The 15,622-nt window shown below is 36.4% G+C and overlaps 3 protein-coding genes across 8 annotated transcripts; 2 read left to right on the top strand and 1 right to left on the bottom strand.

Moving 5' to 3' along the window:
• Positions 1 to 1,476: 1,476 nt before the first annotated feature.
• On the top strand, positions 1,477 to 6,775 carry LOC137814093 (tRNA-splicing endonuclease subunit Sen2-1). 4 transcript variants are annotated; one of them, XR_011081602.2, is made up of 3 exons: positions 1,477 to 1,597; positions 2,811 to 3,597; positions 3,848 to 6,775. XR_011081602.2 is itself a non-coding variant. In XM_068616661.2 (3 exons), exon 3 carries the CDS (start codon positions 2,816 to 2,818, stop codon positions 3,542 to 3,544), a length of 729 nt encoding a protein of 242 aa, XP_068472762.1. In that variant the 5' UTR covers positions 1,507 to 1,597; positions 1,727 to 1,821; positions 2,811 to 2,815; the 3' UTR covers positions 3,545 to 3,820. The 4 variants fall into 4 exon arrangements, 2 of the variants coding, with proteins under 2 accessions (XP_068472764.1, XP_068472762.1); XM_068616661.2 differs by lacking the exon at positions 3,848 to 6,775 and adding an exon at positions 1,727 to 1,821 and having other exon boundaries at positions 1,507 to 1,597; positions 2,811 to 3,820; XR_016521163.1 differs by lacking the exon at positions 1,477 to 1,597 and adding an exon at positions 1,681 to 1,821.
• LOC150029643 (uncharacterized) lies at positions 5,513 to 6,775 on the top strand. Its single transcript, XM_090302728.1, has 2 exons — positions 5,513 to 5,702; positions 5,772 to 6,775. The coding sequence occupies exons 1-2, from the start codon at positions 5,513 to 5,515 to the stop codon at positions 6,662 to 6,664; spliced, it is 1,083 nt and encodes a 360-aa protein (XP_090158854.1). The 3' UTR covers positions 6,665 to 6,775.
• A 3,110-nt stretch (positions 6,776 to 9,885) lies between these two features.
• Positions 9,886 to 15,540, bottom strand: LOC137814090 (ribosome biogenesis protein BRX1 homolog 2). Of its 3 annotated transcripts, XR_016521152.1 has the most exons (9): positions 14,831 to 15,540; positions 14,518 to 14,735; positions 14,183 to 14,324; positions 12,603 to 12,682; positions 12,270 to 12,394; positions 11,708 to 11,809; positions 10,592 to 10,660; positions 10,386 to 10,510; positions 9,886 to 10,292 (listed from the first exon to the last, which is right to left on the bottom strand). XR_016521152.1 is itself a non-coding variant. In XM_090302721.1 (8 exons), exons 3-8 carry the CDS (start codon positions 12,634 to 12,636, stop codon positions 10,161 to 10,163), a joined length of 561 nt encoding a protein of 186 aa, XP_090158847.1. In that variant the 5' UTR covers positions 12,637 to 12,682; positions 14,183 to 14,324; positions 14,518 to 14,988; the 3' UTR covers positions 9,886 to 10,160. The 3 variants fall into 3 exon arrangements, 1 of the variants encoding a protein (XP_090158847.1); XR_011081598.2 differs by having other exon boundaries at positions 14,518 to 14,997; XM_090302721.1 differs by having other exon boundaries at positions 10,386 to 10,484; positions 14,518 to 14,988.
• Between the last annotated feature and the right edge of the window lie 82 nt (positions 15,541 to 15,622).

Raw genomic sequence — 15,622 nt, 5'->3', positions numbered from 1 at the left:
ATTTTTTTACTCACTTCTCTTATCTTTTTACTTTTTAAATATTCAAACAATTTCACTTTTTACTTTAATTTTTATTTTCATTTTTAACTCACTTTCTTTCAAAAAATTTAAACAAGAATTTATTTTCTAGAATAAACCAAAAACAAAAACAAATTAGTCACAAAAAATGCATCTGATTTGAATTGCTGTAAATTCAGTTTAAACCCTGTTTTCCCTTTTTATAAGATCAGGATTTTAGAAAAAGTTTTAAATTGTGAAATAAAAAATAATAATTTTAAACTGAATTTCTTTAATACAATAAAAAATTAATAATTTATTATAAAATAGAATAATTTAATTGGAAATTGTTTTTTATTATTAGTAATTAAATTATTAATATATTATTATTAATGAGTTAATATAATAACTAATTTTAATTTTATTAATAATGAAAATATTATTATATAAAATATTTACACAAAATATTGTGGATGACAGTTCGTAATTTATATGACTCCAATTACAATAATTAAGAAAACCAAAAAAATTGACCCGTTTTTTCAATATTTCAATTTTGATAGATTATTTCAATTTTCAAGTATTGTTTGTCGTTTTATTGTTATTTTCTCTTTCAATATTATTTTTAATTGTTGTTGATATGTTAGTGAATGATATTTGTGTTTGATGTTATGCATGTTCTTTTTATATCCATTTAAATTATTAATTTCATCAACTTATGTTCCTGCTAGGGAGATGGGACCTAGAGAACTGTTGAAGTCTTCTTCTCCTTCCTTCGGTCGGGCAGATGATTGGGTGGTGAACTGGGATTCTTCCCGTCCTCCTGCTTATCCTTCGGCACTCGGCACTCGGCTGAACACCGGATGGTGGGGGTACCTGCGAAGGCACTCCGACGCTCAAGTCAGTAAAGCGGGTGATCAGCTCTCAGAGTGATAAATGACATACCTTACTCCCTGGGATGTGCGCTATTTATAGTATTCTAGTGGGCCTTCCTTGTTGGGCCTGTTTATCGAGGTGGGTACCGCTTAGGGTTGCATTACCTAATTCTTAATGATGGATTAGCTTCACTGATCTCGGTTTGAGCGTTAATTGAAATGGGGTTCGGCCGTCGGCCAAGTCTACAAAGGTCTCGACATCTCTGTCGTTCGGCCAAGTCTCCAAAGGTCTCGACATCTCTGTCGTTCGGCCAAGTCTACAAACCGCTCTGTCGTTCGGTTAAGTCTCCAAGGGTCTCGGCCTCTTGGCCAAGTCTTCAAAGCTCTCGGCCTCTCGGTCGTCCCGTCCCATACCGGTACAACTTAAATTTAATATCTTACCATAAATAATTTTACACAAACATTTTTATCAGTATTTTACTTGTTAACAAAAAATTTATAATTCAATAAATCTAATACAATAAAATGTATTCACGATTACTAAATTTAATACCGAATATAAAAATAAATTTACCAAATTAAATATATCTAAATTATTAACAAAAAAAAATTAGTATATTAATAGTTTCAATACCTAAGAAGCGCAAGGAGAAGACCTACACCAATCCTAAGAAGATCAAGCACAAAGCTCGCCATCTTGCAGTTCTATAAGGTTGACGACTCTGGTAAGTTACTTATATGACAATTTTTTTATAAAAATAATTTTTTTTTTTCGTTTTCATGCATTTTTATAAACTTCTACAAAAAAATACCACATCCAATCCCCAAATCCCTAAACATTGTCGCGTGCCAAGGCTCCAATCCTTAACGTGCTCCCTCCGAGACTCCAATCATGCTCCCGAAATTGTAGCATTCTCGATGTCGCTGGTGTGATTGGAAACCCTACCTGGTAAGGAAATTCCCAATTTCTCCGTGTTTCAATTGGTGAAGTGTTAAAAAACTGTTATATATGAACCTTACAAAATATTGAAGCAAAATATTTCTGTTATGAGTTTTTTGCATAATCATTTTGTTCCAAGTTATATATTTGGCGGCCATTAAGAAATTCCACTTGTTTAGGAGTTAAGTGTTTGCTTATTTTATTTTTGCGTACTTATCCTAAACTGTAAAATTAAGCTTCGCTCAACGTTGGGGTTCAACTTTGTACAGATATATTAATTTATTATTATGTCAATGTCGAATTGCATGATTTCTTATATACAGTTAACTTCCACTTACTAGTAATAAGACTACTTGAGCTCCTATAAGCATTGATTTGTAGCAAGATGGCAGTTTGAGTAACATTTACTTAAGTGTAAATTTTCATTTCCTTTTGATTTTCATCTCAATTTAAATGTTGAAATGGATTAATGCACATTATAATTGGTTTATAAGATGTCTATTTCACCTCATTATGTACTGATTAAGCATAGAATTGAGATGGCAGTTCGTTTTTTCTAAGCTGAGTCTGAGACCATTTCTATTTTATGAGAATTTGATTTGGTAAGAAAATATTTAAGGTGGATCCCTCTCACCCTGTCACCCCTCTAAATTTGACATTTAAATTTGTTTTTACTAAATCCTTTTCAACTAAACTTATATAGTTTAAGCTCTGTAATTCTTATTAGGACTTTGAGTCATGTGGGTTACATTTACTTCATGGTTCTGTTAGTAAGTGTACACAGTTTCTCGTGTTTATAAATTTTGAGTTGTCCAAGCAAATGGGGTGGACTGGTAGAGCTATTTTGAGCATTCTTGTGATTTTTTGAGGGAACTTGAATATTTTTCACCCTTTTCTTGCGAGCAATATCCTATCATCTGCAATTACCTTTTTTTGTTGAACTTTGTTAAAGCAGCATTGACCTGGATTTTGACACATTTGTTTACTCATTTTGTAAGTCCAAATGGCACCAAGATGGAAAGGAAAAGATGCACAAGCTAAAAAGGACGCAGAAGCTGAGGCGCTCAAGGAACCCATGTCAAAGATTGTATCTCAACTTAAGTCTTCTCTAGTTCAATCAGATACTTGTGGACTTCTCTCTGATAATAGTGTACAGTTAGCAGTGGGAGTAGAACAACTTGATCTGCTTGATAAAGCATGCTTTGGTCGACCTGTGAGAACAATTGAAAAGGACAAACACTGGTTTCAATTAAGCTTCGAGGAGGCATTCTACCTATGCTACTCCTTGAAATGCCTTAAGATTAATGGCAGTGGTACTGGTCCCCAAAACGATGAAGAGCTGTGGCATTACATGAAGTCCAAGAAAGAAACATTCCCTTGTTTCTACAAGGCTTATTCCCACCTTCGAATGAAAAACTGGGTAGTGAGGTCAGGATCTCAGTATGGTGTAGACTTTGTTATCTATCGACATCATCCATCTCGGGTCCATTCTGAGTATGGTGTGCTTGTTTTATCAGATGGGGAAGATAAAGATCTGAATGGAAGACTGAGAGTATGGTCTGATATTCATTGCACAACTCGACTTGTTGGAAGTGTTGCAAAAATCTTACTGGTTCTACATGTCAATAAAATTGGTAACAACAACGAATCTCCATTATGTCTTGCAAACTATACCGTTGAAGAGTGCACAATAACCAGATGGAGTCCAGAGCAGAACCGTGAAAAGATGTAGATCATGCTAGCACTGATAACAGAAACGAGTAATACTGGACACATGTTGTCAACGTAGGTCTTGCTAACTTTTTACGTCATATTTAGAGCTAAACACAGAAGCTACACTCAGTAGCTTATGCTGAAGTGGATTTCAATGTTGGCAAATGTTTTTTTCTCAGCATGTAAAAAATATTGTCAAATGTTTTAAAGTAAGAATATTTTTTATTGTCTTTGTTCAAAGATAATATTGCTATTCAAGTATAACAGTATATAAAGATTATCATTAGTTTTTTAATGACATTGCTGTCTCATTTTTCTGAAGGTTCTCTACTCTACATTCGGGTCAGCAGAACCTACAGAACTAGTATTCCTCCGATCCTCGTCTTTTGGCTTGAATCTAATGTTGACTTAGACTCTGGTGAAACCACTTCCTTTTATACTTCGATTTAATTTTACTTTTGATCCTTTTGTTATGTGTGGTTTCGTTTCTTTTGATTTTAATGGCTCAATGGAAGTATAATATATTACGATTTGTATAAATTAGAAGAAAATATGTAAACTATTAAACTATAATGAAACCTTAGTTGTCCTGTCCTTCGAGTTTTCTTCTTCCTCGCGTGCCTCGGTCGGCCGGTGGGGGTACCTGCGATTGTGCTCCGACGCTCAAGTCAATAATCTCCCTCAGTGAAAATCCTTGATAATCTGAAAAACATACCTCTCTCTCTTTCTTTCTCTTCTTTTATACGTTCCCCTTGGGCTTGGGCCCTCTGGGTCGCTAGTGGTTTGCGACGTGTTTTGTGGTTTTTTGGGTCGTGTGAGATGGTTTCCTGGGATCTAGGGGATGTTCCCGAAAATCCAGGGAGTGCTCACGTGTGTTTGTTGTTCAGTGGGGATTGTAACCGTTTGTCCTGTGCGCAGCCACGTTGATTAATTAGATAATTTTTAATTTTTAATGTCCGGTGCCGACCGGTACATTTGCCCCCCAGGCTCGAGGTCATGGAAGGACGAAGAGCTGTATAAGGCTCGGGGTTTTTGAAACAATGCGCGATAGCTGGCATCATTAATGTGTGGCAGAGATGTGACGCATGGCAGAGTTGCCGTTTGGGGATGCTGTCACATCTAGATCGATTGAATGGTTGGGATTTTGTGCCGTTTCGTATGCCGAGCGTATATGATCGTTGGATTAGATTTGATCTAATGGTGCTAGACGAACGCAGGGATTTTGCTTCTCATCTCTTTGCCTATAAATAGTATTTCATTTGTAGAGTTGAGGGTTTTTCGTTTCTCTTGCTCTGAGTTCTGGGTCGCTTGCTCTGTTTTGCTAGGTGCCGATTTTGCTGCCAGTGTCTTCTTCTTCGTTTCAAGGTTAGTCATGCCTTCTTCTGAGGAGTCTTCGAGTGTCGCGGGTTCGTCTTTGACTCGCGGCGCGAGTCAGGCATCGGGCGGCCCAAGTTATGATTGGGTTGATCCTGCCGTTCTTCGAATCCCCAGTAAAATAAAGTCTTCGGATAAATTGGATCAGTTTCTAGCAACCCATAAAAATTTTCTACCCTCAGATTGCCTGGCCGATGCATTATATGTCGATATATGCACTATGACCGACCGTGTTTGTCATGGCCGGGAGAATGCTCCGCACGACTTTTTCTTTGTGTATAGTACCTTGTTTTCCCATTTGCACGTAAGTTTACCTTTTGATGACTTTACCATGAGTATCCTTCGGATTCTCAATGTCGCACCGACACAATTGCACCCTAACTCGTGGGCAATTTTACAAGCCTTTCGAGTTATTTGTCAGATATTTGGGCTCATGCCGACCGCCGAATCATTTTTATATTATTATAACACGTACCCGAGTATCCCAGTAGGTTGGTTGTCGTTATCCAGTCGTCCGGGGAACGTACGCTTTGCTGGTTTTACTACCTCATAAGAATTTTAAGGATTACTTTTTTAGTGTCTGTCGAGCCGGACGGCCGGGATATATTCTATAATGCCGATGGAAGCACAATTTCCATTCCATTGGACGGAGAATCCCACCTCCCTTGACCATCGGCTTTGGGAATCTTTGTCTCCCATCGACCAAGAAATTTTGATGGTCGTGAATCAACTACCGTGTAGGCTCCCTACGCGGGAACTGATAGCCCTTTACGGGTCGTCCAAGCAGTGGGCAGACCTAAATGGTGAGCACCTTCTTCCTGCGGTCGTTCGGCTGATATCATTTGTTTCTTACCTTCGTGTTTATGTTGCAGAAATTGTTGTGAGCATGGATCCGAGTTTGAAGAAATATATGAATAGTCTGAAGAGGCAGGCTAATAAGAGTAAGATAGCCACCATCGCCGGGATTGTCCCGCGGACGACTGAGCGGGAGGTCGTTCCGGTGGAGGTTGTCCGTGTTCCTGCTCAAGGAAAGAAGAGGGGACGGTCTGCTAAGGTGCCTCGTACGGACGCTCCGTCCTCGTCGGGCAGTCCCATTAGCTTATTGGTGTCATCCGTCAGGGTGGCACCTAGAATGCAATTTGTCTTGCGTCCGGAGGACGAGGAAATTTTTGCTACCATTCCCACTTTAGATATGGTCGAGGAGACGGTTGAGCTGCAGTGTCGTGCGGCCGTGGCGACCAGGGCTCTTGGGGATGAGCTAAGGAGAGTGAAGACAGTCTCGATTCCAAAACTGAAATCTCAGCTCAACGAATCGGCTGTCTCGTTGAAGGATGCCCTGAAGGCAGTGGACGAAGCCCGGGCTGACGCTCAGACGGTCAGGAAGGAGCATGAGGCTTTAAAGATTACTTTCGAAGAAGTAGCAGTTGGACGGGCAGATGCCATCAAGGAGCGGGAAAAACTGGCCGCGGAGAAAGAATTGTTGAGTGCTCAAGTTGAACAGCTTCAAGGGTTCATGTTGAGCATCAACGAGGAGTCGTTCAGGCAGGGAGTACGGCAGGTCGCCTTTTTCCATGGGGTTCCGGACGACGTGGAGCGATACGACTCGAACATGGATGTGGTGGACGGCCGTCTGATGCCTCTGGGGGACGAGGAGGCCGAAGAGAATGATCAAACCATCTGTCCTACAACTGAGATGCCACGTGCAGATGATACCGTACCGCCGGAGGAGTCGATGCAACCGGATGACACCCATGATATTGTTTAATATTTTCATTACCTGGGCCCGGGGTGTGGGCTAAAGACAATTTTACTGCTTTGTGACGTGTTTTGAACTATTTTACTTTTTGCTATCGAATTTATTTTCATGTTGCTATTACCACGCAGTTTAATACCGGACGACGGTGCTTTGATGTCGCGCGTAACTTGGACATTTATATATAATTTAATTGAATTTCTGACTAAGGTAATTTAATTGAATTTCTGACCAAGGCTGGTGAATAACGTTTTAAAGTTATAATTCGGCTAACTTTAGTTATATCTTCCGACCGAGTGAACGGTTAATTAATTTAATTGAATTTCTGACCAAGATTGGTGAATAACGTTTAAGTTATAATTCTGATAACTTGTTATATCTTCCGACCGAATGGACGGTTAATTAATTTAATTGAATTTCTGACCAAGATTGGTGAATAACGTTTAAGTTATAATTCGGATAACTGTAGTTATATCTTCCGACCGAATTAGCGGTTAATTAATTTAATTGAATTTCTGACCAAGATTGGTGAATAACGTTTAAGTTATAATTCGGATAACTTTAGTTATATCTTCCGACCGAAGGAACGGTTAATTATTTTAATTGAATTTCTGACCAAGGTTTGGTGAATAACGTTTAAGTTATAATTCAGATAAATTTAGTTATATATTCCGACCGAATGAACGGTTAATTAATTGAATTTCTGACCAAGATTGGTGAATAACGTTTGTTATAATTCGGATAACTTTAGTTATATATTCCGACCGAATGAGCGGTTAATTAATTTAATTGAATTTCTGACCAAGGTTGGTGAATAACGTTTAAGTTATAATTCGGATAACTTTAGTTATATATTCCGACCGAATGAACGGTTAATTAAATGAATTTCTGACCAAGATTGGTGAATAACGTTTAAGTTATAATTCGGATAACTTTAGTTATATCTTCCGAAAAGAAGAAATGGTGATTGGATTTTTGGTTTCAGAGTTAAAACTGGAATATGTTCTGTTCCTTTTGGAGTTACATGAGGCCAACATTTATTTTGTGGCCCTGACTTTAAGTGCTAACCAAAGACTACTCTTCTAGAAAACTGATTCCCATCAAAAAATTAGAGATCAAATCACATAATTATAACTCATGATTGAGGTGTATCTTATCTAGCTAAAGGAACTAATGGTTAAAATTGAGAATCACAAATCATGTGGCCATAATAGACTCTAAATCCATATTAAATAAATTGAATCTTGTATCGATAGGGTCCGTAAGACAATTGAAAGTCCAACATTCAATTAGGGTTGACTGAAACAACTGAATTCATTATGTCTAAACAGATAATTAACAAGACTAATCAGTTAATAAACATTAGGTAATACATTCTTAATTATGGTCAAAAGTTTTAATTCAATCCAATAATAAAGAACTCATCATAATCGTATAATTATGCACAGATTTTAAGAATAAGGTATGTGATCTTCAGTATTAATAGCACCGAGTATTAAATACTGGAGATCTCACCTGAACATCAAAATGTTTTTACAGGTACTATCCAAGTTTAGAATTCACAAAGTTAAAAAAGATATCGAGAAGAAGACAATAGTTATTTTGATTTCAATCTGTTTGAGAACAAATCCTAACCCTTACAGTTACAACTCAAGAGTTTCAACATAGTGATGATTACTATGATATGAGTTAAACGAGTGTGTTGACCAAATTTTCTATTGAGGGAGAAAAATACTAAAAATCTACTACTGTACTTGGAAGTATCTGTGCCAATGTTCTACACCGACATGGGACATTATTTTATGTTTGAGATGTGTCATTTATTTCATAATGGGGAAACAGAGAATTGTGTTGTCGTATCTTACCATCGTTAGATAGGATAATAAAAGTCGTCGGTGGTTTATTCTTATTAATAATTATACATTTTCAAAAGAAGAAAATTGCTTTTCTTTATATTTTTGTTCATGCGTAATATTGTTCAAACGAAGTATAATGCGATCAATTAAAACGTTTCAAGCGTCTTATAATTCTTAGTGCATTTTATATCGATCTGAAACTACATCTTATTATGACTTTGCACAGTTGCAGAGTTTCAAATCGATACTTTTCGGTTTAATTTTTCAAAAACTTTGTGTGGCTTACAAAATAACTTTGTGTGGCTTACGTCAACTTTGTGTGGCTGCCAAAATAAGCAATGGTTTTGCCCAGTGCATCATTCCCATTGTTGTACTAGAGGAAAAAGAAAAGACAAGACAAAATTGGTATACTATAATATGGCCTTCATTTCAGTTTTTTTTCTACTTCAAAGTACTGTACTAAAACAATACCTCCAGAAAAAAAAATATGACCAAAAGAAGAGTTTTTATGCCAACATTCTAGAATAAATTCTAACCTCAACCAAAAAATTCATTCCAAAATTTGTGGGTCAACCATGTTCAAAAATTTGTTGAACGGAAATTTGATCATTTTGTATTTGTGGGGGGGGGGGGGGGGGTGCAGGGAGATATTCTTACAGTGTAGAAAGAAAGGTACACTTGGGAGCCCATGGCTCTATTTGGGCCTTGAGCCCCTTCTCTTTTGTTAAGAAACCCAGAAACAAAAGCACCAGAAATTAGGGTGTTTCTCCCTGCACCCCATCATTTTCCAAAAAGACCATTTTACCCCTTTTAAAAATGACTTCCAGGTTACTATTTCATCCACTTTCCAAAACATATTTTATGAATTTCAGATTTATCATTCTAAAAATTTAAAAATGTTTTTTCCAGAATAGACTTTTACCTTCCAGATTTCTTATTCGAAAAACACACTTTACTTTCAAAGCCCCTATATCCCAGAAACACCCTTTCTTACAAAACTACTATTCCAGAATCACCCAAAATCATCAAGTATTTCAAAGAATGTAGGGGTGCAAAAAGAAAAATATAGAGATGCAGGAAGAAATACCTGAAATTAACTACCAAGAAAAGAGCCACCCTAAACGAAATATATTGAAAACACTAACATGGTAAAAATGTGAATATATGTTTGAAGCATAGTAGGCCAAAATCTGATTTACCCAATAGGAATCTTCTATCAGTATTAGACAATTATTTTATATTTTAAATTAGGCCAGCATAGGTTATAATGAGACCGTTGATAGTGATTTATTACTGGTGAGATATAAAAAAAAATGGTAGTTCTCTTCTCTACAGGGGAATGAGAGCTCATAATAAACATATCATTCAAACCCAATCTCAAAACTGGAACCTTCTCTGCCAAAATTTAATTTCCATCCACCAAATCAATGTCTGATAAGAGAACAACCAGCCCCCACAAAAATTACAGAAAAAAACATTGAAGAATAAAAAAAGTCTCCCTTTCATGTTACAGCTATATCTTCAATTGAACATATAAAGAATTTCACATCAAAAGCTGTTGCTACCAACCAAATGTTCCATCACATGATGAATGGATATAAGGTGAAATATGATTTTTTTTTCTTACTCTTTAGCTGCGGTTGTATTCAAAATCAATCTTTCCACATATCTGCAAACTCATCAGGCTCCAGAGGATTAGACATCTCATGCATTTTCCTCCTTGTCTTTGCTTTGACCTTCTTCGCAAACTTTCCAGCCTTCTTCTTTTTCTCCAAAGCTCGAACCTATCAGAACCAGCAACCAATGATAGATAAGCTTATTAGTAGTAGAAAGCTTGAGAAATTCTAAGCATACACGAAAAATATATTGGTTGGTACCTGATTTGGAGATACATAGAATGGGTTCTCATATAATGTTGGGCCTCCAAAACTGCCACCAAATATTTTAATTGGGTTCAAGCAGAATCGTGGACCGACCTATTCAAGCAGAATCGTGGACCGACCTACACAAGTAGTTTGCACACAGGTTAAATGAATGTTATAAATGGAAAGATCAAAAATACACCAAGAACCAGTTTTCAGACCTCAATCAATGTCATTTTATCAAGGCCTCCCCTTGGTAATTTATCTGCTTCATTATGATGAGTAGAAATCTGCAAGGGAATAAAGATGTAGCATTCCTTAGTAGGCCACAGGCAGAAAATAATACAATACTTTGTCATGAAAAAATCAATATTATATAGTTGGAGAAAATAAGACCATATAATGGTCGAATTAAATGAGTCTTGTGAACAACTAATAGTAACAATTGTCCTCTAAAAGACTATGCCATGAGTACAACACAAATGACTCAATCTAATGGGTTATTGTCCTACAAAAAATGAGTAGAATTTCTATTGCAGGCTCGCACAGGAATCAAACCAAAATCAACACTTGATTCAGTCATCACTGATTTGGTGAGACTGACCATCTGTGATGCACTGATACTTCAATTTGTATCAAATATCCGTATCCAATATTCTGGGATACTTTACCAACGATGAAGTATCTAATCTATTAAACACTAATACTTATTTTGACAATGTCTAATAAATGTGATTTCAATTTTGCATTCACACATGTAATTTTTGTACATTTTTCAAAATTTAAATGTATAGCCGTATCAGGTATGCATCATAACTGATATCGTGCCCATGCATCATAGCAGACCATAATTAAATGAATGAAGTTGATCAATAAATGAAACATTACATGCACCATAGTTTAATCTTTGAGCTTATAAAACAATACCATACTGGAACGTCCAAAATGTTTTACACTGGTAGTAGATAAAAATTTAAACTCATTATAACAATCCAATATCCTCCATCTTAAAAATTATTGTGGTTAAGCATTCTTTACATCATATTGAAGTCTATTTATTAAGGAACCCAAAAACTAATCCTTCAAATTGAAATGTATAGATAGAAACTTAAGTTTATTCCTCGGTAATGTTTATAAGAAACTAAAGGTTAAAAATGCTCCACCCAAACTTCAGTTCAATCATTAACCTGTGGCTAAAAAAACAATCAACATATTTATAATCACAATGTATACACATAATTTCTTTAGAAGTAGCTAGAAAGGAGACCCCAAACAACAATGTTCAAATTAAGGAACCCATAAATTCTTTAAAGGACAATGCTAATACAAACACAAACCTGGTAATTACGGAACCATATATGGTCATCAGCTATTGAGAAAACAAAAACATGATCATGGAAGGGCTTAGCTTTTCTATGGTCCTTTGGTATTTCGAATATCTGAACAAAAAAGAAAGAAATAGTATATCAAATTATCAATTACAGTAGACATACAACAGTATCAGAAATAGAGAGAACTGTACACAGAAATATATGCACTAAACAGAACTCACAGCTTACTCAATCTAAACTATGTAAAAATAGATGGACCTACAATAACATTAATTGAATTTTCTCCAATCAGAAACAACAAATTGAGAAAATACTCTTAGGAAGATACATGACAACCACAATGCAAGATCCCAATTATATCAGGAAAGAGCACATGAAGCAGTTCATAATTAGACTGGAAATTCATAGAGGCAACATCATGAATCAACAAACTAAGATGAAACCATCAAGCTAACCTTTACCTTGTATATGAAATGGCATATATGAGAGTAATCAACTAAGTTTTCCTCGGATGAAACTAGGTGGAAAAAGATGAAAAAACTTGCAAGGAAAGAAACCGACCACATACCTGTAACAACATCTCCTTTAACAGTTTCCAGTGTGCATCTTTTTCAAAATTTGCAGAAAACGTCAAAAGAGGACGGGAACCTTTTAGGTGATTTCCTGTTAGCTTCAACTCCTCCATTGTATGCACTGAAAAGCAGTGGTGGAAAAAGGAAAGTTAGTAAAAGTATATACAAGAAATGGGAGGGAGAGAGAGAGAGAGAAACACAAAATCATAATTCACTGGGAAGAATGACCAGTGATGCCTAGAGTATACAGACATCAGAACTCTACATGATCAGCGCAAGCAAATTAGAATTAAATAAACATTACGACAATGATCAGATCAGAATATTACCCGCACTAACTAAAATTTTTACAGATTGGGCCATTGGGGCATTTGGCCATCCAGAGATAAAGATCTTTTTGCTTCCTGCACTGAAATTGATACATAGAAAATGAGAGGAGAAGACACTAATCAGAATATTACAAGTTGACCAGACACAAACTCATGACTACCACCATATCATAGTTAAATAGCATCAACATTTGTAACCAACAAACGAATCCCTCTACCTACAAGCAGTGTTATCAATATCGGATAACGGATCATATCGGAGACCCCAAATTTCCTTTATAGAGTTATAACGGAACCCATATCGGGTTATGGCGGAAGCATGACGGTCAAAAGAAATATAATATATATATATATATATATATAAATAACTTCAAAAAATGCAAAAATAATGAAAGAGACAATCATAACTAAAGATTAAATTATGTCTAAGAATGAGAATGTGTAGTGGCTGTGGTTTAGGTTTAGGGTAAGGCAATTGCTTCCTGCACCATATCACTGCACCCGATTCCAGCGAAAAAGACGAAACTATCCTTAAAAAAAATTTCCGAAATATGTGTTCCGGATTTTTTTTTCTGGAACGAAATTTTATATTACAGATTTTTTATCCGGAATGAGTTTTTTATTTTTGTTTCTGGATTTTTATTTCCGAAACACAATAATCTCTTTTCCGGATTTTTTTTTCCAGAATGTATTATTTATCAATTCCGAATTTTTTTGTCCGGAATAGAATTTTAAATTCTGTTTCCGGATTTTTATTTCCGAAACTCAATAACCACTTCCGGATATATTTTTCCGGAATATATTATTTTCAAATCCGGATTTTTATTTCCAGAATAAAGGGCATTTTTGGAATTTTCAAAATTGTGTTGGGTGCAGGGAGCATTTGCCTTAGGGTAATATGTCTCTTAATTGGGCCAAAATAGGCCCAAAAGCCACACATCAGTTTTTAAAATTTTAAGATTGAAAAACCCACTAATAAGGTGTTTAAATTAGGGTTGCAGCCCCACCACACACCACACGTCAGTTTTAAATATTTAGTATTTTTAATTTAAATTTTAAATTTTTTATTATTTTAAATCTGAAATGGGCCAAAGGCCCAAATCTTTTAATTTTAGAAATTAGGGTTAGGGTTTTGCACCCTTCTTCTTCATCAGCCGCCGCCTTCTTCATCAACTCCGAGCCTTCTTCTTCATCAGCCGCCGCAGCAGCCCTTCTTCTTCATCAGCCGCCGCAGCAGCCCTTCTTCTTCATCTACTCCTTCAAGCTCCGCTGCCTACCGATATTTTGGATATCTCCGATATCCGTTACCGCTCCGCCATGCCAATAGCGGCCGCCATGGTCCGCCATGCGAAATCCGATTCGCCACCGCCTTGTTGTGGCGGTGGTCTGGAATTCCGCTACCGAAATCCGCCATGGCGACGCCATGGCCGATATGTGATAACACTGCCTACAAGCATGCTTTAGATTTTCCAAATAGCGCAAACATAATGCAAATACTAGTCTAGAGAACAGCACAACGCATCAATCCTAAATCGAAGTAACACGACACTGAAAAACCTTGTGGCATATAAATAAAATACCTCAAAAAATAAACACGAGGAGCAACTTTTGAGCTCAACAAGCTCGTTCAGGGTGGTGCCTTTAGTTTCCTTTGATTCAACCTTGTTATCCTTCTTGCAATGCGGCAAAAGTGACACCAAGTTCAACATCAAATGCCGGTACCTACAAATTAATGGAAAATAAATACTCCGCCCAAAAAAAATACCATTATAATATACAAAAACTGACTCACTGCACAAGGTTTCTCTGTTCTTAAACTTTGCACATCAAGACACAAAAATAGAGTAATACAAACTATAAACGAAAAAACACAAAATCTATAACTACAAGTCATGGGGTTTGTATTAGATTGTACCTGTAACTGATGCGCCTAGAGCAAGTGACCAAAACCTTCTCTTTGTTCCTGAATATTGGTGAACCAACGTTGCTGTCGTCGACTTCATCAGTGACTAGACTCTTATCCTTCCAACCCAAAAGGGTCCTCGTTGGTCTCTCTGGAGCAGTATCTTCCTTTTTGGGCTGTGCAACAAGTTCACTACTCTCACCGTGCTTTCTCTTCTTCCCCATTTTTTGCTTCAAAATTTGACACACCCAATAACCATAATCACAAAAATATAAAAAATTGACAACGACCCTTTAGAAAGGAGTGCGCCAAAGAATAAACGCACCTGCGGAGGAAAGTGATGGTAGAAAAACTGGTTTGGGCTTTCGCCGGCGGTGGCGACGAATGATTGAATGAATGAGCTGTGGCAATGGCGGCAAAGGGTTTTTCTAGGTTTATGCTTAAGTTGGGCCTTCATAAACCGGTTTCGCCCTTTTCGGAGGCAAATTCTTCCTGCACCATATCAATTTTAACCTCCACCATATCAACTTTTTAAATTTCCAAAACTACCCTCCTGCACCATATCAATTTTAACCTCCACCATATTAATTTTTTAAATTTCCAAAACTACCCTCCTGCACCATATCAATTTTAACCTCCAACATATCAATTTTCTAAATTTTCAAAACTACCCTCCTGCACCATATCAATTTTTTAAATTTCCAAAACTACCCTTATTTCAAATTAAAAAATCCAAAACAATAATTATAATTGAGAAATAAAAAAATACATGCTGGAAAAAAAAATCTGATCACAAAACTAAAATACATTTTGGATAAAAAATTTCCGAAAATTGAAATCCAAAATATTTCAGATAAAAGTTTCAAAAATAATTTTTCCATTTTTGTGTAAGATTATTTAAGTCATTTAAGAGGGGTATTTTTGTCATTTTCTAGAGCTGATTGGGTGCATGTTGAAATTGATATGATGGAGGGAGAAATTGCCCTTTTCGGATATGCTTATGAAAAGCTCATTCATTCAATCATTCGTCACCACCGCCGGCGAAAGCCCAAACCAGTTTTTCTACCATCTCTTTCCTCAAAATATATTTCAGAAAAATAAATCTGGAAATGATTAT

This window comes from Phaseolus vulgaris, chromosome 1 (genome assembly GCF_051622355.1).
Source record: "Phaseolus vulgaris cultivar YP4 chromosome 1, ASM5162235v1, whole genome shotgun sequence".
Classification (NCBI taxonomy): Eukaryota; Viridiplantae; Streptophyta; class Magnoliopsida; order Fabales; family Fabaceae; genus Phaseolus; species Phaseolus vulgaris.
Note: the sequence above shows the minus strand (reverse complement) of the source record. Positions and strands in the feature narration are given on the sequence as shown.

Coding starts and splice junctions, on each gene's coding strand:
- LOC137814093 (XM_068616663.2), top strand. CDS start 2,816: ATGGCACCAAGATGGAAAGGAAAAGATGCACAAGCTAAAAAGGACGCA.
- LOC150029643 (XM_090302728.1), top strand. CDS start 5,513: ATGCCGATGGAAGCACAATTTCCATTCCATTGGACGGAGAATCCCACC. Junction 5,703..5,771: donor GCAGTGGGCAGACCTAAATG/GTGAGCACCTTC, acceptor TTTATGTTGCAG/AAATTGTTGTGAGCATGGAT.
- LOC137814090 (XM_090302721.1), bottom strand. CDS start 12,636: ATGGCCCAATCTGTAAAAATTTTAGTTAGTGCGG. Junction 12,395..12,602: donor AAAAATTTTAGTTAGTGCGG/GTAATATTCTGA, acceptor ACTGCTTTTCAG/TGCATACAATGGAGGAGTTG. Junction 10,661..11,707: donor TATGGTTCCGTAATTACCAG/GTTTGTGTTTGT, acceptor ATTCCCTTGCAG/ATTTCTACTCATCATAATGA.